At 41.4% G+C, this 26,396-nt stretch overlaps 1 protein-coding gene across 1 annotated transcript in view; it reads right to left on the minus strand.

The window, feature by feature from the left end:
• Nucleotides 1-3,329: 3,329 nt before the first annotated feature.
• PLBD1 (phospholipase B domain containing 1) overlaps nt 3,330-26,396 on the minus strand; it is a 35,952-nt gene continuing 12,885 nt past the window's right edge. The window contains exons 3-11 of the mRNA XM_079304539.1: nt 26,118-26,201; nt 24,132-24,270; nt 18,153-18,317; nt 16,850-16,994; nt 11,094-11,294; nt 10,843-10,983; nt 6,796-6,981; nt 5,063-5,169; nt 3,330-3,587 (exon numbers count right to left, since the gene is read on the minus strand). Coding sequence (XP_079160665.1) covers nt 3,420-3,587; nt 5,063-5,169; nt 6,796-6,981; nt 10,843-10,983; nt 11,094-11,294; nt 16,850-16,994; nt 18,153-18,317; nt 24,132-24,270; nt 26,118-26,201 — 1,336 coding nt within the window. The 3' untranslated portion in view covers nt 3,330-3,419. The remainder of the gene's footprint in view (nt 3,588-5,062; nt 5,170-6,795; nt 6,982-10,842; nt 10,984-11,093; nt 11,295-16,849; nt 16,995-18,152; nt 18,318-24,131; nt 24,271-26,117; nt 26,202-26,396) is intronic.

Here is a 26,396-nt window from a genome sequence, read left to right on the forward strand (position 1 = left end):
TCATTCTTTCAGCAAGAGGCTTTGGATGAAGTACCAGAGTTTTTCAGAGTCCTCTTCAACTGGCCAGGGAGCAGCTGCTGTGCACAGCATGAAGTGCATCACTCAGGGATAATGAAATCAAGATTAATAAAAGTGTGTTTCAGCACAGGCATCATAAAGGGCTCTGCCCCACCCAGCTGCTTCAAGGGTAGAAGCCAGGAACAGCACGATGACAGATGTGCAACCCGTTTGGGACCAATAAACAGCTGGACTAGATGGCAGTCTGGAAAAATTTGTCTCATGGACTCAACTCTGCTGCCAAATTGTAGAGAACTCAAAGTACTCAGAACATGGAGTTACTGACATTCCTACCCTGAGTTAGTGCTGAGCCTGTACTTCAAGGGCATGTAATTAATTTGTGATGGTAACAATTAGTTTCCATGCACTTACTAAAATTTGCTTCAAGTCACTGACCAGAAGATGGTGGACTATTCTGAAGTGATGCCTCAGTACAATCCCACTTGAAAGTCCTTAGTTTCTCAGACTGCCTATTTAGACTAAGAGTATATGTACTGCACACAGTGCAGAACCTATGTTTTATCATCAAATACAGCATAACTACTCTGCTCAAGCACTGCTGTAATGGCAATTCCTGCTGAAGTGAGAATGTGAATATGCAGAACACTCACTGTTTGCTGCAGGGTAGCTCTGGCACATGCTCCATGGTAGATCTGGAAAGAAGTGCTACAGCCCCAGAGTAGAATGTACAATCAGCAAAGTCCATTTCTGCACACCACTGACATTTCTACTGAGGAAACTGAAAAAACCCCAGCAGTCAGCTGAGAAGCAAATCTGAGCCAGCAGCACAGCACCAGGAGACTTCCAAAGGAGTGGTTATTTTCTCCCTGAAGTGCTGTGCAGCCTGGCCTGGGCAGGCACTGATAAAACCCTGCCCTGTGCCTCCTGCTACAGAGAGAGTGCTGTGACAGACTGTGGCCTCTGTTAGAACTGAGGCTGTGCACTAGAACCAGGAGTGGTGAGTTTGCTACTAAATTGCAGAAAAGGGGGATGGAAAAGCATGTGAAAGCTTGAATTAGATGTGACAATTTTGATGGTCCTGCTGAGAGAAGTAATTTCTTTTAGACATTGACTGAAAAGAATTTTTGCATTATGGCAAGAGAGAGATTTATCACAACCACCTCCCACTTCCATCTCCCCACCAAGTCCTTCTTCAGCCAAACCCAGAAACCTAAAATTTAAGGGTCAGAAGCCATAAGATTTGGAAAAATCTCAAAGTGAGGTATGAAAAAAGGTTGCAACGTCTGCCACAAATCCTCTGCTTAGAGCATACCTTCCTTTTTTTAATTACAAGTGGGATCTGCAGAAGGAAATAAGATTCTCAAAGAGACCTTTCTGCAATCTTCTGTCAATTCCTTTGCACCTGCCTACAGGGGCATGTAACCCTATCAAAGCCTCCTCTGGTCACTGATGCAGCTGTGCAGGTCAGGACTGGCAGATCAACTTGGCTGGCCTGGCAACAAAGGAAGCACAAAATACAGCAGAGCAGAAGGAATGCAGCAGCTTTTAGCAGCACAACCAAAGGCAAAAAACATAGTCACAGTCACATGGATTAGACTTCTAAGGCTCACAAGGTCCCATTGATGTAAATACTTAGATAAATGGACTCTCAAAAGTAGAGCTCTGTTTTTTCCCACAACTCTGGGTTGGAGCACAAAGCAGATCATACCTCAGGGTAAAAGGCTCAAGGTGAGAGAAGGGCAGAGCTGCCATTTCCAGGCTTATTTGTCATGCCATGGGCACATCACAAGTGCCACACAGCTCCAGTCCCTGCAGGTGGAAGCATCTAGCTGTGCCCTGGGTCAAGAACACTGTTCACTGCAGTAATCCACTGGCAATTTCCTGGTCCCTGGGGACCAACTTTTAAACAGTACTTCTCCACTTGTATTTTTACATAGAACTGTGAAAAAGCAGTGAATACATCTTGCAGTGTTGCTGCACTGTCTAGGAGTGACAGTGAAGTCAAGCCATCCTCCAGCCCCTCTCTTCTTCCAGTTTCAAACAAGCAGCTGATTCTTGGTCCTCTGCTTGCTGGCAGCTCAGATCCTTGCATTGCTCTTTGTGACCCAGCTCCATTCCTAAAGTGTCCTCCTTAATGCCTGCTACAGCTTGTTCAATCCTGGTCAATTCAATCCAATCTGTGGTAGTGGCTCCACCACCACATGGAGGAGGTCTCTACACACAGCATCTCACAGCTACCTCCTACCTCAGCAAACAAAGCACTTCTCTCTTCATGGATTTTTCATCATCAACAACAGCTTTGCTGTAACTTCTGGTCTCTCTCTTCCCCTGACAAAAAAAATCACCCTTACTGTGACAGCCAAATATTTAGGTAGAACCTCACCCATATTGTAGTAACTTTCTCTCTTCCCCATCACACAAGCTAAACTCTAGAGGCTTCGTTAAAACCTCGCACTGCTGATCATTCTTCACCTTCATAACACAGGGCAGTGCTGTGCACTATTTAGCCTGGACCATCAAGGACATGAGGAAAGAGCTGTTTATTTTGTTTTACTTAATTATACTTAGAACATCTAACACAAGACAGCCCAATGACTTGACTCTCTGGTGTAAACACAGGTAACTAAGAGTAATGTGCAAAGCCCTGACCCTCACAGCCATGTCACTGTCATGTTCCACTGCCACAGCTGAGAGCAGGCTAAGATGGCACTGAGCAACTGCATGGGCTGATCCATTCCAAGAGAGAGATCCCTTGTAAGAGATCCATTGCATCACATTTCCATCCCTGCAGCCTGGGGCAGGGGCATTTCCAAAGCATCATGCTGCTTCCCTTCACCCTCTTTTGCAGCCTGACATTGCCAGCAGCTTTGGGCACACAAAGGAAGTCCTGACAATGCCACTGAAAGTCACATCCTGTACAGAACAGACTGATCTGCAATGGAGAACACATGCTTGATAGAAAGCAACTTGCAGCACACTACTCAGACAAAAGCAGCCATCAAGCCAGCACTGAGGTAGGGCCCTCCTGGCCCAAAGCAGCCACCTGGCTTAGCCCAGCCCTGGACACAGGTTGCATGTTGCTACTACAAACAGATCACTCTCACTGGTGGTATTGGTCCTCACTCCTGCTCTGGGAACAGCTGTGATGATGGCTCAGATTAACAGAAAGCTGCGCCACCTGCTTCTCATCAATCCTAGTCAGAGGAAGGGCCACCCAAACAGCTCAGGAGAAAGGAACGTGCTTTGGGCTGCAATATCAGTACAAAGTGCCCAGCAGGCAGACATGGGAAGGCAGGTATAAGGCACAGGGATGTGGACATCCAGGTCGATTTATTACACAAGAAATAAAATTTCCATTAAAAAAAAAAAAATAAATCCACTGGTGGACATTGACGCTGGTTTTACAGGATGGGCCTCATGGTGACAAAGTCGAAGTTGTAGGACTCCGGCAGGCCCTGGTGCCGCGTGCGGTTGAACCGTCTCCAGCTGAACACCGGGAGACCGCCCTGCACCGGAGGACCATTGATGGCAACGGCCGTGAACGCCGCAGCCAGGCGGAAATCCGACACCTGGAACAAAGGGAACAGCGCGGGGAAAGGGCAGCGTGGGGCTGGCACATCCCACCCCAGACAGAAGGAACAGCTCTGGGAGGTTTGATAATAAGGGGAGGGAAACACACATGGGCAGCAATTCCTCCCCTGTGCATCTCCAGCCACGCAGCAGCCAGTGCTGAAGGGACCAGCAAAGCACAAGCCCACACTTGCCCTCTAGCCTTGCACTAGCCAGGCTGAAAGAGCCAGAGCATCTGCCCTCAGGACAACCCCTCCCTGGCTTTATGGGGCTGCAGCAGGCAGATGAGGGGGTCTGCCCTAAGATCTGCTGCATGTTGAGCACTTGGGCCATCCCCTGGGGCATGTCAGTGTAATTCAGGAATGGAGAAAGGCAGCACAGAGTTAATATTGCTACTCAGGCTCTGTGCTGCTCCTTCACTGTCTCCAAAGAGTTCCCCAGCCTGCTCCATTGTCCCAAACTCAGACACTGTATTTGTCTGTAGGGTTTATAACTAGATCAGGTTTGGCCTGTGCTCTGGGTTATTTCTTTTAATGCCCCTCTTAGGCCCCCTGTTCCACCTCCAGCCCAGTGCATTTCCCTTGTCTAACTATGCTGGCTAAGGCACTGCAGCATGCACTGATCACTCTCTTACCAGACCCATCTACAAAGCAATTTTCTGCATTCCTCTTGTATTACCCAGCTCTGGGAGTCTCCCACTACTGTCCACTGCAGTACACAGCTGACTGGACACAGCAGTGGAAATACTAGAATAGCCTCCCCAGGTCCTAGCAACCAAACTCATAATCCAGAAATGCAGCAGGTTAAAATACTGTACAGCTTTTCAGCACACCAGGGCTGCACAGCTGCTTACTTGAGCATTGCTCTTCACAGTGAAAATACCATATAACCTGCCTAAAACAAATGCTTTCTCCAGGACAGTGGGTCTAAGGATTCTCCCATATCCCCCTAAAATGCAACATGATCTTCACCAAACTTTTCAGAAACCAGTTCTGCAGAGAGGTGGAGCCCCAGAGCAGGATGGCTTTAACTAGAGAGTCAGGCTGTTGCAAATGTAAACCTTAAGTGAGAATGCAACCACATTCCTGTGGGCTCTGGGAGGCACTCACTGAGTCCTAATGAACAGGAGGCTGAGGTTGTACAACAGACTCCTTTCCTGAGTGAGCTGAAGACTCATTTCCTGATTAAGGCTTTGGGGTTTAACCCCTGAACACCACAAGCTCCCATGGATGTAACTGTTTCATGCACTTCCCCCTGTATCCTCTGCCACTATGCTAAGACTGACTGATGTCAGGGACAAGAAATGAGAAATTCCCATATGAGGAGGTGCCCAAGCTCTGGGACAGCATGTAAAGAGGGAACAGGCATGCCTGGCCATGCTTGCCCTGGTGCAGGGAAATATGATACAGGTCTGACAGGAGAACAAACAGGCTGCAGCCAACATTCAGCAGATGTTGAAATTGAGATAATTTACCTTGGAGTCATAGCAGCCTGCAGGTACTGGTAAAGAAGGATTCAGGTCTTCCCGGCAGCAAATGGTGTTGCAAGGATTGTGTTCAGCATAAGGATCATGCTGATAGTCTGGGGTGAAAAATGGTGGGAAAGACAGAAGAAAAAAAGTTAGCCCCCTTACAAAAAGCTGATGTCAAGTACTGGAGCCACTGAGAGCTAGGTAAGTGCACTCTGTCACTTGCTTTTGTGCTTCTCCCTAGGTACGAGCTACAGGTCAGCACTCAAGCCAGGACATTAAGTAGACAAGCTTCTACTTCATGACCACACAACTACTTCTGCATCCCAGGGGTACCACTGCCAACCTCTAACCACAAATATCTGCAATTCCACCTGATGAAATTCCACATGATGAAAGCTTGCAGAAACTTTGTCAGGAGAGAAAATCAGATGAGAAAGGCAAGTGGCAGGTTGGGGGGATGGGTCTGGGGAAAGGGGGAAATGCAGCAATGAGAGCCTTTGTTTTCCTGTTCTAGATTAAAATAAGTGTCAAGGAGCAAAACCTTCAAACATCACTGCAGTAGCTGCAAGCCAAGAGGGGAAGGTGGTAAGTGCACACTGCTACTCACAGCCCAGACAGGAACGATACCCCACCCTGGGAGAGGCCTCCCAAACTTCAAGCCCAGTAATCAGCAAGCTCCCTATAATTGGGAATAAAAATATAGCATCTAAAGCTATCAGTACTTTGAGATGGGCTTAGCAGAAGTTAATTAAGCTCGGTTTAATCCAGTTAAGGAGAACCCTGTCAGGAAAAAACAGAGCATTACCTACTGTCCTGGTTCAACCCCTGCTGGCAACTAAGTACCACACAACTGCTCATCCACATCCCTCCAAATCCCACCCCTTATGGGATGGGGAGAAGAATCAGAAAAAGGTAATAAACATGGGTTGAGATAACAACAATTTCGATAACTGAATTGTTAATAATAAAATTAAAAAAGAAAGGGAGGGCAAGAGAAATAAACCCTGAGAGAAACAAGTGATTCACAATAGAATTGCTCACCACCTGCTGACCAATGCAATGCCCATCCCTGAGCAATGGTCAGCCTCTTCCAGCCAATTCCCACAGTTTACACAGTAAGCATGAGGTTCTCTTTGGGCATTTCAAGTCATATGTTCTGGCCATGCTCTGACAGCTTCTTGTGCACCTGCTCGCTGGCAGAGCATGAGAAACTCAAAAGTCCTTGACTTACCAAAAACTAAAACATCAAAGTTTAAGTAATACTTAAACTATCAACATTATTCTCATACTAAATCCAAAACACAGTGCTGTACTAACCACTAAGAAAATTAACTCTATCCCACATGCAAAAGACCATTTGCCTGAACATGGAAAAAGACATTAAGTCTTTTACACTTTTACTACTTTTTACACTCTGGTCTGATCACATCTAACTGTTGCTTAGGATTTAAGGCTTTCAAGATTGATGGGCTGTAGATGTATTAGGTGACAGCAGTCCATGAAGTCTCTTGGAATACTCTCTCTTGGAATCAGAAGCTTTCTGGAAAAGTCAAATAACAAGCCTCATGGTTCTTAATAGAGCAGTTTTAGCCACAAAATAAGCTTGTGTTACCTTTTTGCTTTGTGTGTATTCTGCATTTAGGACAATATAACTGATCTGTATGTGATATCAACTATAACCCAAGAAATAAAAGTAACCCTGCTTATTAAGATCAGCACACAAACAGGTGTCTTACTGTTGTATCTCATGATGTACTTCATGCTTTCCAAGTTGGTCACCTTGCCCTGGTCTCGACGGAAGATTTTTGCTCTTGGAGCAAGCTCATAGGAGAAATCCATGCCGTACTTGACCACGTATGATGCATACCCACTGAGATTGTAAATCTTTTCATGGAAAGGGATATTGTATGAAGGCCAGTAACCTGCCAGAGACAAAACCCAATCTGTTAATTGCTTGGAAAAGCTGGATGATCTTGCTTGTAAAGGAAAAGAAAACAAATAATTTTCTATGTTGCATTGCCTTAGCAGCATGTCGAGGAACAACAAAGAAAACTGGTTTGAACACACTGGCATGACCAGGGCTGACTCCCAGTGTAACATCACTGTGTACCCAGGCAACCCACCCCCACACTTCCACCCTCAGGACTCATCCTGCAAAACAGCTGAGATCAGACTTGCAGGAGCCTGAACATGCAGCATGGCCACAACCCTCCTGCAGAGGTTTCCCTGCTGAGCCTCAAAGGACTGCAAGATCATTTACCTCCACCAAACTTCACAGTGAGAGGCCTGAAGTCACTCTGGTTCTGCCCCCTTCCCATCTCACCAAAGCAGAACAACACACCATGCTGAGATGTCGGGGAGGGACTGACACACACAAACACATGGAGACCACAGAGCTACTGGGGTGAACAGGAGGCAGGCCAGCACACACACACTTTGTGCAGTGGGGGTTGCACACAGTGATAAAGAAAGATGGGGGATTTGCTGCACATTTGCCAGTAGCTGCCTTTGAAGGTTAAGAAGTGATTGATCAGCAGAGCAGAGCCTTGTTCTAATTTTTCCAAAAGCAATCCTGCAGTTTTGTTAACTCTGAAGAGCAAATGATGCCAGGTAAGATTCCAGAGAAGAGTTTTAGGTAGGTGACATAAAACTGCCTGAAAGAAGATCACTGTGGAAAGCTCTTGTAATGAGCCAGGAGATCTTCCAGTCAGAATCTGAGTACAGAAAGTCTTGGAATAAATAAGAATAGATACCTATATCTTAACATTTAATTTTTTTCTGATTTTTAGGCAGCAAATATAAAGGGCCAAGAGCAGCATACTTTCAAGCTGTCTCCAAAGCATTAACATTCCCTGTTGTTCATTCTCAAATCAGACGCATCAGTATTTGGCTTAGAGATTTACTATCTAAGCACTGGTAAATTCAGACCTCCATGTATTAAGATCAGTCCTGCACAGTGTGAGGAGTCTGGTCTAAGATGCTCAAAAAAAAAATCAACTGGAACTCACTGGGAACAATACACAAAAATAGAAACCAAACTTCCTGAAGGATACACAGACAGCATAAGCACTGGAACACTGCCTGAGTGGAGGCCTCACCAGCTTGGGCCCTACCTAGGATAGGGAAGACAGGAATACCCTGTCTGCTGGCATTTGCTTACGTGACCTAGAGCCTACCTGAAGGAAACAGGTTGTGTACAGGCTGTGTTGTAATGCAGGCGTCCTCCAGAAATGAGCAACTTGCCAGCCTCTAATGGCACAAGCCGGAGGATACGGACACAGCAGCTTCCAAACCAGCAGGGCTTAGCTGGGATTAAAAAAGCTACTATTGTCTCATGTGAACATAGTGCATACAGATGACACTTTCGTCCCACCTGGAAAAACTTTTTGTTAAAATTGCTAAAACAGAGGAAGCTGTTGCAGCTCTCCTCCAGCAATAGCTCTTCTGTGTCTCAGGCTTTGCAAGACTGCAGATCCCATGCAGAGAGTGCAGCAGTAAACTTAAGCCTGGCTTTATCCAAGGGCTGCTACAAGCCAGTGAAATATGGCAGGGTGCAGAGTGACAAAAAACAAGTCAAGAGAGAGTGTAAGGTTGAAAGGGTCGGGGGGATGACATGAAGGCAGCAAAAATTCCCAGTATCAAAACGCTTTCCTGCTCTTCCCATTCAGAGCAAAAGATATCAGCAATAAGAGATGGGGCAATGACAATATTGCACATATGGTGGAAGACACTCAGAACCCAGGTTTTGCTCTGATGTGTTGTTTTTGATGCATTACTCATTCATCACCAAGAAATATGAACTGCAGCCTACTTCTGTGACCTATTCCTTCACTGGAGACAGTGTTGCCCTCCCTCACCCCCTCTAAAGCATTCCTGAGTTTTCTTTGTCAATATTTAGAAAGCACCTGGACATCTTTTCCTGGAAAGGGCAAAGTAAGAGATGCCTGGTTTTGAAAACTCATCTGCACTGGCCTGAAAACCAAGATAAAAGAAGCTATAAAGAAAAAAATCTGTCAAGTTGCAAACCTGTATAAGGAAATGCTACCTTTTTCTTCAATACAAGGCTTACTACAGCAATACCTGCCTTTGTTCACCTCATTCTCTTTTATTTCTAGGTTTACACTTCAAAGAGACTTAGAAAGCTGGTGGCAAACTCACTCTGACCAAACTAGAGTGTCCAAAGTGTACTATCTTGGGACACCAGCTACATGGCAATGATGGAGTGTGCCAGGGTCAGGCATTCTACAAACACTTGAAGCCAGCATTGCTCTTGAGAAAGATAATCTCCTTCACCTGAGCTACTCCAAGCATCTAGGAACAGGGCAGGGGCCTTGATGGGACTTGTTTGGTGTCCTGCATGACATGGGGGGGTACAGATCTGCTGCTTACAGGAGCAGTGTTGGCTTACAGCAGCTGAGGCCTCCAAAACTGCACTTTGGTACTGCTTAGCCCACCCTGTGTATTGAAGGCTGTCCTCTTAATGTTTAAACTCCCAGAGACTGACTGCTCTGTTATCCAATATGCCCAAGGTACATTCAAATATCTAGGAAAAGACATGCTCTAGGTGTGAAGTAATGTGTAACCTCTAATGCATGCTGCCACCTTTGAGATCAAAGCAGCTACAACATCTCAGAGGGAAGAAGCAGTCACTGTGTACCCAAGCCCAGGAGTTGGGCTCAGTCCTACAGAGAATGCCACACAGCTGCTCCAAAATCACTCCTCAAAAGGAACTCGGTACCTGCCAAGCCTGGCCTCTCTGCACAGGTATAGCACTGCCATGATGGGGTTGCAAAGTTTCCAGTGCCAGAGTTAGAGGGTCCCTATCAGCTTCTTTGTCTGCATCCCATGCCAACACAGCATTGAGAAGCCCAAGGCGAGAAAGCCAAAAGAGACAGAGATGAATAAGAGAGAGACATGGGACTTTTCCAAATTACCAGTAAGAAATATCTTTTAAAAGCATAATGACAATATGGCAATGCCTGGAATAAGCCAAAACTTTCCAAGAAGCTAGACATGAGGAAAAATTTCGAAGAGAAGCAACCCCAGCTGCTAACACAGACAAATTTCCAATCATTTTGATGATGAGCAATTCATCAATTTACCCCAGCATGTGATTAGGGGAAGGAGCAGAAAGCACCAGACTTAGGTTTTTGTTGATGACATGTCTAGTAAACACTTGCAAATTAAACCTGACAGTGAGTGTTCTGCTTCACCAAGATTTTTGTTTGTTTTCCATCAACTTGTTGCTAGTCTTGCTTGGGAATTAAAGAACCTTTTAAACAGCAAATATTTATAGGAAAACACAGATCCAGACAAGTTCAGGAGATTAATTTAACATAGAACCTCTTTGGTATTCAAAATTTCATCTTCTTGCAGGGTGACCCACTCAACAATAATTTCAAGTAGCCCACAGCATCACAGTTATTTAGTGCTGCTCCAAACAGATCTCACATTTTCCCTCAACGGTCTCTATAACAGAGCAAAATAATACCAGAATAAAGGTAAGGACACAAGCAAGCAAGGAGACAAAGTCTATTTTCCCCTCCTCTGCTTCTAGGAGCACAGATGCTCACTGCATTGCTGCCACAGCATACCAGATGAACAGATTGCAAATGACCCAGCTACAGAGGGATGCTCACACAAAGCTGAGGGCTGCTCACACAAGGCTTCATTACTTTAAACTCAGGACTAGTGTTAAACAAACCTTTCCTTGGTACAAAACAATTCTCAATTGGCATAAAAGATGGTTTTCCTAAGCCAGTAACTACTATAGGAGCTATTACCTTTCCGGAGAACATTTGTTTGATCAGAATACTCCACAAGGGTTGGGATCTGCTCAACAATGTACAATGCACCATCATCAAGGCTCCTCTGCAGCTTGACCTTCTTCAGGTCTAGAACCATGTACTGATTGTTGTAGGTTCCTGGGTATGAGAACAGAGAGAGTTACATGCCCTGCCAAGAGAAGGAAACAAACACAAGAGGCAGAGGGAACAAATCTTTTCTGCTAAGATGCATGTGAAGGTGTACTTACCAGAGTTGCACTTTGAGAAGGTCTCTGCCCACGTTTTGCCATCATTTGCCATCATGTTGGCAATGCGGACCCTCTGCCAAGCTAACAAAGATTCAGGCACCACTTGCTTAATGAGGGCTTCATTGAAAACACTGTTGGTAGTCTGTAACATCACCAAGCCACTGCCTAGTATGTAAAAGTCATCCAGGGACACCAAAAAGCCTTAAACAACAATAACATAAAACTTGTTACCTTTGTGAACTTTTGATATACTCATAGAAAAAAATAAAGACAAGCCACGAGGATATGGATGAGTCAATGCACGTGTATGTGAACTCAAACTGTACAAAGATTAAAGACAGTTTGAAATGAGAAACTGTCACACTTTCCAGACACCTAATTCTCTGTCTAAAGCATTTGTTTTGTGTTTGTATGCCAAGCCTAGAAGCTTCTCCATAAGTCAACCTATGTCTTATGCTAAAGATTTCATGCACTAAATGCCTATCAGGTGTTTGTTTCTAACAAAGATCTGAACTAATAAAATATAAAAAACCCACAGTGAAAACCAAAGCAAAGTAAAAACTCCACAAAACAGTTTACATCAACCAGTATAACTTTTAGCTTTTTACTCTGTAAAGACAACATAATTTAATTAACTTGACTTAATCCCCTTAATTAACCCGTTCTGTATTACATCAAGCAGAAAAATCTTTCTTCTAGTTTAATCTTTTCCTTCTAAGTACTCTTAAAATCATCTCCAAGGCACGGGCATCTCTTAAATCATAAACCACATCCTGTGTATGAGGAGAAGTTCTACCTACTCCTCTTTCTGACATGTTGTCACTGGGGTTTTTTATGCCTGCCAGCTCTGCAAAGTCAACACAGTGATGGATCTGTGGGCAGGACTTCCTTCCAGGTTACATGCCAACAGAAGTGCTAGGTCCAGTAGCAAACCCTTTGCCAGGAGGTGGCATACAGAGCTTCAAAGGTCAGTTATGCCTTGGATGGCACAGGGACTGCTTGTACAGCAGAAATAACTTGGCTTTTAGATTACTCAGCAAATACATGGCTGCCAGGTTGGGGAAGAAAGGTTGTTAACTGAGCTCCTGATGAGGAAGTCATGCAGAACCTAAACCCTTGTTAAGTTTTTAATAACATCAGTCTTCAAAGAGTACAAAATGCTAAAATGCTGTGCTACACCATAATAGTTGAGCTCCTCCATGAAATCTTTCACAGCAAGCTTTATTAATGCAATCTGCAAAGGTCACCAACCTATGACTGCAAGAAAGACAACCCAGCTCTGCCTCCTATTCCTGGGCAGATGTTTAAGGGCTCTAGTTTAGCAAAATTTCTTTAAATTAGAAGTTCTCAAATTGGAAGAGATCCAGGAAAATATGCTGCATGGTCATCTGTTCTCTAAAAAAATATCAGTATAGAATAGACTGAGCACCCTGGCACCTGGTATTTTACTCATGAAGATTGAGTCAATAAATTTTATACATTATCAGCAGAGATCTTTCTCAAGTAAGTAAGGACAAACATCCTAAACTTGGCTCTGCCAGTCTATTTTATACAAAATAGATGGGATACTCTAGCAATAATCTTCTGCATAACAAATCAAGTGGTGCTTGCCCAAACAGAGACAATAACTGAAATTGTTATAAGAACTGTGATCAGTTTCTGTGGGTGACAATGACAAATGTCCTACTTCAAACAAACCAAGTAGTTTATTTCTTCAATTTCAATCAACAGCTGAGATAGAACAGAAGAACTTGACTCAAAGCAAGTGCTAACACAAGGAATGATTTTGAATTAACTGAAGGTTGAACTCTGTAATTCAAATAAACTGCAAAGCTCAGCTAAGCTGAAAAGAAGGAGATTTCCTTCTGGGCCTTAATATTTACCAGGTTTTATCCTGCAATGTTTTATAACACAACATGCCCTCCATGATACACCATTACTAGCCTAATTATTCCAAGGTGGCATATGCCATTTTGATTTAAGGCACAGGCAACTCTGAAACAAAGGGAAGCTAAAATACAAGCAACAGGTTACCCATGGTAAAGACATCCAGAAAAATAAAACCTGAGATAAAAAAAACTGGGATAAAAACTAAGGATACCAGCAGATATTTGATGTGTTCTTGAGCCATTTTTCTAAGTGTGTATGAGAATCAGTTGTAACAGATGTTATCTCACTGTATGCTTCTTCTATGTTTTTCCTGTAAAACCATCACTGCAAACCTACCTCCCATTTTTGTTAGGAATACTCCATCAATTTTTTTTCATTGTTTTTAACCTCTCCTTCCAATGAATCTGGCAGTTCTACAGAGAAACAAGTGAAAGTACTTTTGTTTGCATTTTCTGGATCTGAGCCATTTAGATTCATTTTCCAAATTCTGCTGTAAAACTGAAGTTTCCAGAGTCTGGAAATTTATCAGCCAAGCAAAGCAAAGCATTTTTTTGCAATCTGAGCCACAGTGTTCTCCAGAAAGTCAGCACATCAAAGATTGTGAAGATGGTAGCAAGTTCCTGGCAGCTATTGTTCTGAAAGAGGCATACTGCTGTTTTCTGAACAAAACAGCATCAGCTTTTTTGTGTTTTTAAAGGTCCCTGTGCTCATTCAAGTGCAGAAAGAGTCATCTTTACAGGGTGGAAGTCAAAGCCATGAAGTCTAGCTGTAGGTTCCTGTCTGATCCACCACTAGATACGTGGTGCAAAACATAGCACCTTGTTTCCAACATCACTTTCTTGCTCCCTCAAATGAACACAACTTCATTCAACATTTGTGAGGAACAGTAACATCCTCAGTATTATTTCAGTTCTCTCTGCCATTCATTGATTCACCAGCCACAGGAAGTACTTATGTCCAGAGCCTGAAGAAGACAGTAAAGCTCAAGCTTTCAGTTCAGAGACATTCCTCCCTCCCAAAGGTTCACAGAACTGTCCTACGTGCAGCTCAGCAGATGAAGACTATGAGCAGAGTTCAAGTGAGGATTAAGATGAGTTAGTGTGGAAATGAGCAGCAACTGAAGAAATCATTCTGCAAAAATAGAGATTACAACTCCCCTTAATTCCCACTTGACTGTGCCTCTGCAGAACTACTGCTGCTCTGAAGGGAAGAAAGCAGCAAAGAGAAGATATGCTGTTAACAATGGACATTTGAACTTAATGGCAGAACACTGATTATTGCTGGGAAAGCTGGGATGAACTCTGTAATTCCTGGTTGTCCTCCTACCTTCTCACTCACAACATGAGCAAAGAAGTGCAAGGGCCTCCAGCTGTACCACAATGCACACCCTAACACAGATCATGGTTAGTCAGTAGCCTCAAAACCTCTAAACTGAGTCACAGCAAATACTAATGCTTGCCATCTAGCAGCCTGTCTTTTGAAATTCAGTAAATAAAGAAATAATATTAATAATTTAACTCCGTGACCCCAGGAGAAGTCATGGATTTCGCACATTCATTCTCAGAAGACAAAGGACCCCTTAACATTTTCTGACACAGTTTTTGGACAGCAGCGTAGTCTTAGTTTATATCCAGTCTTACTACATGACAATAATCTTTGAATAACTCAGTTAAGTGTCACTGAAGGCCTGGAAGGGCACCTGTCTTTTAATGCTCTCTGTTTTCTCCAGAAGTTAATAGCTCTGTGTCCATAGGATTATGTTACTATTCAGGAGAGATTACTAGGTTGGCCTTTCTTACTGATTCTTAGTGTCTATCAGGACAGAGACTAAAATAAGGAACATTTATGCAGGGAAACATTACAATTGTCGAGTTGAACATGGCCAGGAGCTGCAGATTCCAGAGTCAGATGCTCTGAAAGTATCTCCCATCATAACATGGAGCAAAGGAATTTGGCAGTTGCCTCCCTCCTACGTGATGTCCCTGGAGCATTACTAGGCCAGTGGTTACTCATCCCACGAAAACTGCAAGTCTGTGAACTACATCCACAACTAATGCAATTTGCTGCAGTCAATGGACCATGCTTGTCCAGTGCTTGTGATAGCACCCTGTAATCAGGCAGCCAGTGAGCACACTTTGCATACCAGACCTCTCAAACTTCACTGTACCCATGGGAACTATGCTTTGGAAGAGCTCCCACTCGGTTTTGTTGGTAGAAGTACACCTTCCCACATCACTGTGTCAGAGTCCACGTGGCAGTAGGCAGCTTCAAAAGAAGCCACCCTCAGGGAAGCACACTGGGATTTTGTACACCAGTGAACAGACCCCAACCATTCAGCAAAGCAGTAGCTGATTTTCAGATATCCTGCCACACACTGTGCCTTATCAGTCTCAAGAAACCCGAATATTTCTTTTTCCTTATACAAAGAATCCACAAAAGGGAGAACCAAAAGATATCACCACAGACCCTCACTAAAAATAACATAATGAATGCTTTGTGTGGCTGATCTTGATTCCCAGTTTTGAATCTGCAGCACAATGCAGCACACAACAGTTGCTAAACAGAACCACATTCTTATCAAGGGTAGTGCTATCATCAGTGTTTCAGCTGAGAGATATGAGTGCCAGAATAACCTTATGAACATTCACGTGATGAAGAGTTCAGAAACCTTTGCTTTCAACCAAATTACACAAGCTTGGCAAAATTCCTTGCAACAAGAGAGTGAAATTCCTCCAATCACAGATAACCCAAGCTCTTGAAAGGCTGTACACTAAAGAGACAGTCAGACTACCTCTACCCCTTCCTCAAATTAACAATCTTAGTTGTCAGAAAATGCTGTATTCCTGAGGAGGGTCAGGCACCTGCAGAAAAAGGCTTGTTTTCAATGTGAAACAAATGCAACTGCTTTTCAAAACATTCTCCCAGTCTCAGTCTCAGGAGACCCTGCCCTGAAGGACCCTTGCCCTTATACAGTAAGGCACCATAACAAAGCACATTTTGAAATCATCAACCAACAAAATTTCATGAGAATGAAATAGTCGCCTATAGTACTTACTTCATTTAAAATGTTTTATGAAGATTCTTGACTGGGTATTTTTGAACTTGAAAATTCACCTCAAAAACCTTACACAAGGTCAGGTCTAAGAGGGAGTTATAGATTTGCTTTGGTTTTTCATGTTCCCATTTCTTGGTGCTATTCTGTAGCAAGAGTACATATTTTGCTATTCAAACATTACTTACTGGCTATTTCTAACATTTGGCCTGATCTTCCCAAAAGAGAGTCTAAATATTTTGGCTGGCTATATTACCAACACACCAAATAAGCATTAAAAAATACTCCCCTCTGCAACAGCTTCTAGAGAAGCTGGAAGAGGAAGACATGGGGGGAAGGAAAAAAAAACAACAAAACTACTGAAGGCTTCTGAACCCAACATCAAAGAAGCTGATACACTTTGAAACAGTGAGTGTTTGATACATCCTATTACAGCAGGAGTCATGTCACAGGGGTAAACAGAAGTGCTCAAAATTGCTGTTACCAAACATGCAAATGCTATAGGCATGGTGAGTTCAGCAATTGAGATGACTGCAGACTATATAAGCTGAATTCAAAGCAGCATGTTTGTGCCAGAGGTAAAATATTTAACCAGTACTATTGAGAGCACTGAAGGTGATTAATCAACAACAAAAGGCAATGACAACAATATCATGCTCAAGACAGAAAACTCAAGCTGGCATTTTGTCCTCTTGGTTGCTAAAAGTTTTAAGGTAGATTGAAGCCAGTGCTTGTTGAGTTACAGCCAGGACAGCTGCAAGACAGTAAGGTGGTCCATTGAATAGCTACATTGTTTTGGTTTTCTTGACTTTACCTGGGTAACTGCTGAATGAGACACGGCTGGTGCTGGTGTATGGATCAACTATATTGAAATTCCAGTGCTTATATATTCTCAGTGTGGCTGCATAAGTAAACCAGCTGGAATGGGCAAAATAGATATTCTCATATCCAGGTAGAACCTGGAAAACAGAAGCAGAAAGATAAATCATTTCAGACCCCACAACATTCTGCATGTTTTCTACTTGATAGAAACTGAGAGACATACTTGTTTAAGTAGTTTGAATAATTGCATTATTAAAGAAAGAGCAAATTCTTGTGCTTTTAGCTGTGTACTAAATGAATTTCTGAAACCTCTAGAAACAATTCTTGCCCATGTGTTGTTTTCAAAATAAAACATCTTGGGGTTATTTGGGATACCATCACATGGGATGGTTTTTCCCCAGTTTAATTTTGAATATTTCTATTCATACATCCAGATCAGATCTTCGCAAACATATCCAACATTAATTTAAAACATGCTGTTTCAGTGAGAATTCCTCTGGTTCACTTTGGAGTGAAGTACAGAAGCAAATGCAAGTAAATTCAATTTCAAAAGGCAAATATATATATGGATAGTACATCTCTTCTAAATATTTCCCTGGTTCTATGACTTGTTGTTAGCTCAGAAACTTCTTGCTGTAGGCAAATGCTTCAGTTAATGTTTCTCAGTTTAAGGTGAATATTGCTGCTCTGCAATATTCTGACATTGAGTCTCCAGATGCTAACTAAATCTTCTTAACAATTTTAACAGAAAAACATAATTGCCACCATGATGCATCAGTCACCTATCTTAAAAATGTGAGGGTTTTTTCTGTCATCACTCCTACTGGAAAGCCATTCAAAGATATCACTATTAACAGAAAACATCAGCCACTTGCACCCATTTGTTTCTACGTTAGCACACTCCTTTCATTTAAATAATCATTTTCCTTTTTTCCCTGCCTATTTGCCCAAGGTATTTGCAGTCATTTACAATACCCCTTTTCAGACTTTACTTCTCTTGGTGAAATGAGTTATTCTTGTCCAGTCTCCTCTCCCTGGTAGCTCCTCACCCCCTAGTAATTCTAGCAGCTTTTCACCATCCATCTCTGTGGTTTGGTTTGGTCTTTTCCCTCCCCTTGAACACAAGTGAGAAAAACTGGACTCAAAATCCTATGGAGGCACAAATAACAGCTGCATAAATGCATCTTGATCATTGACAGAAGTCTTTTTGCACATGCAACATGAACAGGGAAGACTGCAGAAATGCAGACTCTGCAAATCAACACAGCCACTAGAGATTAAGTTCTGGCGCTCACCTTGATCAGTGCAGAGCAGTGTCCCATGTCCCACTGGTATCTCCCATGGCCTCCTGGATCCACATTGCATTGTCCACCCCGTGCAGAATATTCAAATAATGCAGGAATAAGGTCCAACAGGTCTCCAACTGCATTCAGAAACTGGATATCAAAGTTGCTCAGTGGCTGAATAAAAGAGAAGATGATAAAAAACACTTTGAGACAGAAAAACATTAACACAGCCTCAGTGGTTAGAATTTTTCTTTTACCCCTGAAGGAAGCTCTTGCATGGTCTATGAAATGCCTACTGACAAGCCCAGATGCTGACATTTAGTATGGCATCAGGCACTGAGGAGACTTTTAAGGACTTAGCCCTCGTAGTGGCATTACCAATGCTACGGTTTCTGAGACAAAAAGGAAGATGTAACTGTAACTCAAGAAACCTTAGTGTGTGTTTGCAAGCAGCACACCATTATGGCAAGGCTTAAAAAAGAGAAGTCAGAACACACATCACTGTAGGGCTATGAATAGTAATTTTATAATGCCACATAATCATATAGCAAAGAAACACATTACTTACAATATAAACCACTGTTACTAAACCATATATAGCTGACCTCTCTACAAATCCCAGTAAAGGGGGACATGGAAAAATTAAAGAACATCAAATCCATTTACTTTTTATTCAGAAGGCTGGATTTTGGGTTATCCATCTGCTGCTTTGGCAGAAAGAATAGCCAACAGGAAAACCAGAAACAATTTAAACTCCAGTCCATGTATTCCATGGGAAAGAATTAAACCTTCCCACAATGCTTACACACAGGAGAATAAGCCATTCTAACAACAAATACCATTTGTGGCTACAGTTTGAGGAAGAAATCCAAAACCAACTTTCATGTATGTTACATTGTTTTAGTTCATCATCTTTTTGCTGTAAGGATCCAAAAGGGAGCAACATCAAGAGACATGTCTTTGGATAGTTTTAAGCAACTTAGTGGTATGAATCAGTTACAAACCAGTCACTACTTCTATTTCATTGGAATCCATATAGAGAGACATGGCACTGTTGAAGCACCATTTTTTGCCATCCATCCAGCTGCACTGAAAACCCACCACACAATAAGAAAAGACATTTCCACTGTTTGATTCATACAGGCACCACTGTACAGTACCACCAGGAAGAGAGCAAACTGGCTTGCTCAGCCAGCCCTAAGACATTTTTATTGTACTTAACATCCATTTGCTTCCACTCCATATTCTCCTTTATAAAACTTGCTTTCACTATAATGTGTATAGGTAGCTACATTGATACTGCTACATCATCAGTCAGAATTGCCTGTGTATTTTTTTTTTAAAGTTTCACATTTCTGTGCTTTCTTACCATCACTTCAAATCAAAACTTCTGTAACTACTAACAAGTCCATTCAAATTTAAAGAAAAGTGCCAAGCAATGAAGCTTTCAGAACAACAGAACAGTACCCAGAGAGCAGGAGGAAAGACCCACTCAAAGCACAGGTTATGCAAATTCCTAAGGCACTGGGTGAGATGAGGCTTACAGTTGCCAAAGCTAGCCAAAATATCAGAGAGGCAGAAAAGGGACTAGGTTGTTATGCCCCCCCAAGGGTTCTGTTTTCATTCCCCTTTTAAAAGCCAAGCAAATTTTGTTCTGGTTCATTTCCAAAAATTCGTTACTCTCCTTGAATAAATCTGTGTTTAAGACTGTCTGATGTGATATCACATGAGGACTGTGCTCCTCTGGAACAAAGAGGAGCAAAACAATGCATTCTAACAGAAGATATAGGAATCTGCACTGCAGGCCCAATCTGGGAATTTCAGGAGTGGTCTAAAGCATCTATCACAAGGCTGAGTGCCCCAGTTTTGGAATAACTACAGCTGATTTCCAGGATATATGGAGAAATCTTCTGTATGAGGAATTAATCAGTGTCCCCTAGCAAGAATTAGACCCAAGAAACTCCATCAGAACAATTGCGTGATATAAAGCTTATTACAATTTTTTGTAATCACCTTCCCAAATCTCACACAGCAATGTCAGAAAAACTTCTTATATATATCATTTAGATCCTGAAGAAGAATGAATGAACTAAACTGACAAGCAGAGAAGTGATAAAGTGACATCAAAAGTCTTTCTGCTAGAATGTGTGGCTCCTCTAGGGTCCTGTCCTGAACAGCAAAGCAATAAATCAATTTGAGTTTGAGTTACATCCAAGGAAGGGAGAAATAAACTTACAACGGGCAGCAGAAATGAGAGAACCAGCCCTAAAGGCTTGTTTACATGGGATATCAAAATAGGCAAGTTATTCTATAACAATTGTTTTCCAGTAACTTCTCCAAGCCTGAGCACTCTGAGTATACAAAATAAGGAAGTACAAGTAGACAGCTATCCTGGAGTCATTCTAGTATTTAAAACTCTGACACCTCCTTATTCAAGAGTAATATCCCTGCACAGACAAGCCCAAGATTAATCACAGCGTTGGTAGAGCATTAGGCAGATGAAAAGGCTTTATGTTCTTTGAGTGCCCCTCCCTCGGAAATTGTCTTGACAAAAGGGCTGGGTTTGTTGACTGGATATAAAATGTTGCTAAACCAGATGGAATAATGTTACACTTTAACATAAAGATGTATTCAAATTTTGACATCACTCTTAATGATATCTATAAATATCAAATTCAAAATACAGAAGTTTACAATGTACATTGCCTTCATGCAGGTCTTAATGGAAGCACCTACCTAAAACAGTCCTCAGGAGAACAGACTCCATGGAATAAAAACCCCAAAGTTTAGAACAATGCAATACAAAGCATTTCCTTCATAAAGAATAGAAAAATATATACTAGTGCTACTATCAAACCATTCAAAGCCCAAATTTTCTTTCTGCAGTAAGTCTCAGTTACTTGTGGAAGACACAATGGTTCTACAACAGTTCTGTTGGTTCTGATGGGTCTATTCAAGTAAAGGAGATCTGAATATTAAGGGAGAGCTGAAAAACAGAACATTTCAGAGTTATTTGTGTGCATGTAACCCTACTCTCACTTAAGTATCTGGCTCTGGTTTCAAATTACCATGCATAGCACTAGAAAACAGAACTAAAAAATTGGAAGCAGATTAGCTATGAAACAGCTTGTTTCCATCCTTCTGAAATGAAACAATTCTATACAACTTTGCCTAGTGCCCATTGTTACAATTCACAGACTTTGTATACACAGTTCCTTTTCTTCATCCCCTCTCTTTTAGCCTATTCTGTCAACCAAACAACTTCTCAGTGCTCAGGAGAGCATTTGGTCTTTGTATGATAATTAATGGTGCAGGGAAACCCATCTCCCCTTTCTCTTCCTCATGTCTCTGGTATTTTGAGAGTTAAGGGGCCAAGTAGAACATCAGGCAACAAAACATAGACTGCCACATGTTGAGTGTTGGCTTGGTTTTGTTTGGGGCTTAGGGTATTTTTCTTGTCTTGTTTGAGTGTGAGTACAAAAAGAAAAAGAAAAATGCCACAATTCACATAAAAGGTATTGTTAATATCTCTGATGTTCATCACCATCATGAACCCAAACTATAGATCTAGAGATCAAAAGATAGACCTGTTTCTGATGATGATAATCCAAAGACAATAAATACATGGAAAGGATTCTTTTATTAATGAAACAAAATGTATCTATTAAAGAAAAGAGGTAAAAAGACTTTCAAAGCGCTGGGGAAAACATGCAGTAGGAATGAGATTTGCTTTTAAAAACATGCAGAATTTGTTACAGAGATTTTCAGTATGAAATTTCCTTGATTATTTTGAGAACTGAGTAACAGAAAAGCACTTGTTACTGGAGTTGTTGTCCAAAAAAATATTCAAAACAATTGGGTTTATTGAACCAAAGTACAACACTTAAAAATAAGAAAAAAAATAATCTATTAGGTGAATTTATTGCACTTTGAATCCAGATTTCTTTAATCACAAGGAATAAGGAAAATGCTGGAAGTGGTTTTGTTCATTTTATTAGTTCTTGAGTTTACTTGGGGCTTTTAAGTGTCAACAGTTCACAGAAGCTGAGTTGGTTCTCAGATAAATGGATATGGCAAAACTAGAATACTAGTCAGGAACTTTGCACCTGCACCTGGTTTTATCACCCATGTAAGCTTGGAACAACAGCCTTCAAGCCTTATTTCCTGAATGAGATCATAACAACAGTAAATATGTACACACTGCTGCAGTCTGATCTCCCAAAAGTACTTGAAAAGTATCATGGTATCCAACAAAATGAACTTTTACATAACATTTTACAGAATGTCAGGTATCATTTTGATGCCAAGGAAAACCAAGGACCGAGCTGCAAGAGCAGCTGTCCAAAATGTACTCAAAGATAAGGACTTATGTTAACTTACTGGCTGTGGCAAAGAGAGGAAACAGCAGCACCATTTCAAATACATACACAATGAACATTTTTGCTTTGAATAAAAGTACATGCATCTCAACACAGGTGATAATGTCCAAAGCTAAAATTGTGACTAGCATAGAAAAGAATCAAACAAATCCCAGCAACTGCGCAGGCACATTTGGGAAAGAAAAAAAAAAAATTTCCTGCATATAATTCAAGAATGGAGGACACAAATATTTCAGCCTGAACAACATATCTGAACTTTCTCTAAATGCACCATTTTTATATAGACATGCTGGTGAGATCTCTAAAAAGAGGATAAAAATTATTCAAATTATTCAGAGGTCAGTGCTGTTAGTATCCTTTTAGTATCAAATGCATAGTTAAATAAGCAAGCATCCAGGAACACACTGTGCAGGTAGGACACACCTATTGCAAAGAAGTAACTCAGACACAAACCAGCACTTCTCCCTTCCCTCCACATGAATCCAAAAGATTCAGAATCAGCAAAAAAACCCAAACCTGATGAGCTTGACAGGGCTCTTCTCTTCAGGTACAGGAGTTACAAAAGGATATTAATTTGTTCTTTTCCTAGAAAGTCAAGGTTTCTAGTGTTTTCCCCTACAAACTTGGGTCTCTCAGGATGGATTATTATTATTACTGCAAATGCCTTTTTTTTCCCCAGTTTGAGCTGACTCTGTATTCATGAAAGCTCCAGAGTGAGTTCTATGCAAGAAAGATGTATGTTTTACTAAAATGCAATTGTTGACAATTCAGAACTCCCAACTTTTCAAAATTCTTGGTAAGAAGGCCAGCTACAATTACTCAAGTCCTTCCTTTCACACTGAAAGCTATTAGATATTAGACTTTAGGACAGTGTTATAACTGCCATATCCCTACTGGATTTAAAGGAGTTCAACTACTGCATACAAACTGATGATGTGGAACACAATTCTAATTGAATTTAAAGATAAACAAATGATGGAAAAAACACACACACAAAAAAAAAAAAAAAAAAGAAACACCAAAAAAAAAGAAAAAAAAAAAGAAAAAAAACCAAAAAACCCACAACAATTAAACTATCACTTAACTAAACCCCAAAATCTATCCCATCTGACCGACCATGACACAGACCACATATTTTGTAACCACATATTTTTGAGACTTAAAAGGCAGAAAAGGAGAAATCATTCAGCAAACTAAAACATACGATAGAAAGCCTTTTAGGATTTGAAATCTAATGCTTGGAAATAAGAATGAAAGCTTTAACTCATGCTGTTGCAGGTACCCTTTATACCTAAGGTCATTTGCTTAATATCAATTGCAAAGTGACAGCAACAAGGACTTTAAAGTGTCTGTCCTTCCAAGATTCACATGGATACAAAAGCCATGCCCAATGCAAGCCCCTTGTGAAGAATCTGTGGTTACACAGCCTGAGTGCTCAGTCACATTATCTACACTGAACAGCCACTAAAGATTTTGCAGAATGGCATGCAAAATGAGTATTTGCCACTATGTATCCTGTTTTTTGTTTTTAAAAAGCGATTCCCTTCTCCCATGTTTGTCCACTGACATCCCAGTCCCAGCTGCTGAAAAAGAGGTGCAGTAGTCTTACTGTTTGTTTATGTAGTTTAGCCCACTCGAGGGCTCCCATGTAAAGACCATCCAATTGTGCAATAATATAGCCAGCATGCCTCCAAAATGGGTCATCCTTATTATTTCTGATCTGTTGTCTTGTCCATTGATCTTGCTTCCTGCAGAGGAACAAACAGGTTGGGGCTTTCTTGAGTTTTTTTAGAGAATAATTGATAATGCAGGGAAGGGACAAATACATTATAACCCAGATGGTCCAGCCTTACTAAAGATTTGAGGCAAACCACACTTTGGAAATCCTGCAGATAAAAATATTATATCCTCCAAGTGTAAATGCTCAGACTTCAGCAAAAGACTCAACAATCATGTGCCTCCATCAGATTTTAGTTAAATAAAATAAAGAGTTACATGCCATGTTTGTGGAGGATTTTGCTATAGCAGAACTAGTCAGTAAAGGGAAACAAGTGTTTGATAGGTTAGATGAACCATTCCCTTTTAAATGTCTATTTAAGAATAAAAATAGACTGACATTTGAAGATCCTTCTCTCCTCCACATTCAAGTGCAATGAAGGCTTTCTGCTGGTGGTGTTCAAACACTGTCTGAGAACCACGTCTATGCTCCTCTGAGTAACAGGTGGGAGGCCAAGAGCCAAATCACCCATGTTTAGGGCATGAGGCAACAGAAGCTGAACAGACCCCAGGGCAAGAGCCACCAACATCATAAGGATGTCTCAGAATTCTCTCTTTTGCTGTGCACAAAGGGCCACAAAACAATCGCAGGAAATGAGGATCAGATGCTGGCCTCTTCCATCCTTCTGTATCTATCCATCCAGCACTATATAAAGTAGCAAAATAGAGAGGACAAACCTGTAAATGAAGCAAACACTTCCAGCATGTATGAGTGAGAAAACCAACCAGAGCTAGCTCTCTACAAACAAGATGCAGTATGTATGTCCAAGGAAATAGGGATATGGTGAGAGCATTTAGGGCTAAGAACTTCCAAGGCAACACAGCAACCCATATTGCAAAACTGCCATAAAGTAAAGCAGTGATGCAGGAGTTGAGGATAGAGGCAACAGAAAAGCAATACCTAGTATTGCCTCCCTTCACACATCAATGTATCTTGGGGAATACAACTATGTTGTGTCATTCTAGGAAAAAACACACACATTGATATGGTAGCAATCCCCTTTTTTCTCACAAGGAGGACCACATCAATGCTGAAAATTGATAGCAAGGGAGCACTAAGATTTTTTGTTCTATTTTTTGGGTAAGCTAAAACAAATCGACTTTATATATGCACATCAATAATAGGCAGATACTCAATCCTTTATGGAAAGGGCAAGACAAGGCAAAGATGGAATAAAGTAGTCCCCAAAGTGACCATTTCACACAAATATATGTAATGGAAAAAAACACAAGTCTAAGGAAATTAAAATAATTGGTAATCACAGCTAAGTTTCCCAGTGTCTGGCCTGGTTCTTCTCCAAATTGTAGTTACCCCACCAGTGTAGCTGCATTATTTGAGCAGAATTACTTCCGATTTTTACAGCTAAAGAGAAAAGTGAATCTGGATTTTTGTGATTAGACTAGAACTTACATAGGTGGTAGAATAAAATACTAAACTAACAGAAGAAGGAAAGGATACAATGCTAAAAAGATTAAGGTGCCAGGAGACCACTGTTCAGTGTAATATTGAAAATACCAGTTTTTCAAGAAAAGTAATTTCACTAGAATGACCATCAAGATTCATTGACATTTTCCCCACCCTTTGGCGGCAATGGTTTTAAACATTTCTTTGAAAGAATCAGAATTAGGGAACAGTATATGCACTTCTTCTCTAAATGTATATTTAGAATTTCTTTTAATAATAACGACATTTAATCAGAGGGAAAGGAAGCATATCTTTTCCTCAGCCCATAAGGAAGAGAATAAAAAAAGGTTGAAAATGCTGTCATCCTCCAATCCCAAGTCTTGATTGATTTATTTTTAGCAAATAAATACATACGCCATAAAATTCTGAACTCCACTTCGAATGGCAGGAGTCTTAATTAGCTGTGGATACATATTTGCAGCATGGTCATACATTTGCCTGCAAGAACAAGAGTAACAGGAGTTATTCCTTTGCATCTTCTGTTTACCAAGCAGTTAATCAACATGCCTTGATAGACAAGCAACACAGTCCACAAAGTAAGTTTTTCCTACTCACAGAAAACACTCCAGCACGACAAATAGCCAAAGTAACACAAAAGTATTGTTAAAACATGACTTGAAATAAATTCCTTTG

This window comes from Erithacus rubecula (genome assembly GCF_903797595.1).
Source record: "Erithacus rubecula genome assembly, chromosome: 4".
Lineage (NCBI taxonomy): Eukaryota > Metazoa > Chordata > Aves > Passeriformes > Muscicapidae > Erithacus > Erithacus rubecula.